Source organism: Microtus ochrogaster, chromosome 18 (assembly GCF_000317375.1).
Source record: "Microtus ochrogaster isolate Prairie Vole_2 chromosome 18, MicOch1.0, whole genome shotgun sequence".
NCBI classification, from domain to species: Eukaryota; Metazoa; Chordata; class Mammalia; order Rodentia; family Cricetidae; genus Microtus; species Microtus ochrogaster.
The window spans coordinates 11,795,041-11,797,027 of record NC_022020.1 but is presented as its reverse complement, the minus strand read 5'-3'; the positions used below and the strand labels follow the sequence as shown (position 1 = coordinate 11,797,027).

At 44.3% G+C, this 1,987-nt stretch overlaps 1 protein-coding gene across 1 annotated transcript in view; it reads right to left on the bottom strand.

Annotated features, from left to right (window-relative positions):
* The window catches only part of Mep1b (meprin A subunit beta), a 21,154-nt gene that overhangs the window by 3,317 nt on the left and 15,850 nt on the right, over positions 1 to 1,987 (bottom strand). The window contains 1 exon segment of the mRNA XM_013349378.1: positions 1,768 to 1,983. Within this exon segment, the coding sequence (XP_013204832.1) occupies positions 1,768 to 1,983 (216 nt within the window).

Genomic DNA, 1,987 nt, shown 5'->3' with positions numbered 1-1,987 from the left:
CCCCCTTTGCTGCCATCCACTTCCTTCCTGTCTTGCACATCTAGCTCACTGGATAGGGAGATTCTTAGCTCATTTAAGCTGGAAATGAGAGGTGAGTCTCTCTTCCAGTCATAGGATACCTCTGGTAAGAGGGAAGCTGGGAAGGGAAAGTCAAACTACCATCTACCCCTACTCCAGTGAGAAACAGCGTGCAGAAGCACTTCAGGAGCCCCCGTGACAACAGGGCAGAAAGTCATACAAACTGTCGGTTCATGCTGGAGGGAAGCTCGACTATATCAGCACTGAATGATAATTGAAACTGCCTGGAGATAAATTGTAAACATCAGATTACAGAAAGTGCTACTGCCCATGGATAGATTACATACTGAACAAAACCTTCCATCTACATTTGAAGGTTTGGCTTCAGTATGGTCCTTCCTTCCCATGAGGCCCAGAAGGTGACTGTCTTTCATTCATAGGCCCAGGTTGTTCATCCTAGGAAGATCTGCATCCCAAACATGGACAATGACATATATATTTATATATTTGCATTAGTATACCCATTATCACATAATTCATACTTAGAAAATTAAGATATATCGTTTCAATATCTATCTTACATAACTACATATAGAATATATGTGCAATGCATGTGTGTTTTCTCTGAGATTTAAAACCTCACTGTACTTGGGTGGCCACAAACACAAGCAGCCATGTATTTCAGAGGTTTCCGTGCATGGGAGGGGCTGTGACGTATACTGCAGAGTTGACTCACTTCGTAGTGTGTTTGGTTTTCTCTATTAAATTAAGGGGTCAGTGTGTACAAGAAGAAAGAGTACTCTGTTCGCTGTTGGCCGTTAACCACGAGTGTCAACGTGGTGGGATTGAGAACCACCACAGAGACCACTCCTGTGCATATCGGTGAGAGATTAGGTCAATTGAAATGGAAAGATCATCCTAAATATGGGCAGTGCCATTGTACGGGCTAGGATCCTTGACGGCACCAAGAGAAGAAAACGAGATGACCGCATTACCATCGCTCTCTGTAACCTTGGTGACAGATGCAGTGTGGCCTCCTGCCTCACATTCTTGCCATGAGGGACTGTGATCCAGAAAAACCCTTCCATGCCTTGATTTTGTCACATATTACATCCTAATACTGAGGCTCACTAAAACAGTGGCCCACATCCCTTCCTTCCCCATCTGCTTTAATATATGATCAGTTGGCCCACCTCTCCAATACATGGTTATCTGAAATGTGGACAGCTCCTCCCCACAGAAATAGTGCCCACAGGGACATTGACTTCATCTCATAGCAGACACCTTCACTGGGATTCATGTTTTTAAGCTGGAAGTTAGGTAGAGTCCTATCACCACGTGTATAGCCCTTACTTAGGTAAGACTGGATTACAGTAAGAGAAAATAAGATGTCCCAACAGTGCTTATTTAGGGACAAGCCCAGGCCTCCCTGAGGCCAGTCCTGCCTTTATCCATTCCATAGTTGAGTTTCTTTTAGCCATCAACCCACCCCATGTCACCCAGAGTTTACAGTGTTTTTTATTACTGAATAATAAAACTGAAGGCCACAGTTCCAGAGACCAGCTATGTTTTCTAAGTAAGTATCACAAAGGACACTCATTTTATTTTCCTTATCAAATAAGGCAGACAAGTTCTATTGAAAGTCGGTATTTTCATCCCTTGCTCTGTGGCTGCTCTGTGGCCGCAAGTAGCCACAGTAATTGAAGAGATCTCACCTGCATCCAAACTGGGAGACTGTGGATACTGTACCTTGTATTTCTCTCTGTAGGGTTAAAACCCCGTTTGGGTTGCCTGCAGTGTACTCCCGGGTGTAGATTTTCACTTGGTCCTTTTCACTTCCACTGTTGTACAGGTAAAATTCCAAGCATTGAAACCCTCTCTTGGGGTACAGCATTCTGCTCTCCAGCATTGCTGTGTCCCCCACATTTGCAGAGCTGCTGTCGAAATGCATGAAGAAGCCGGAATCTGT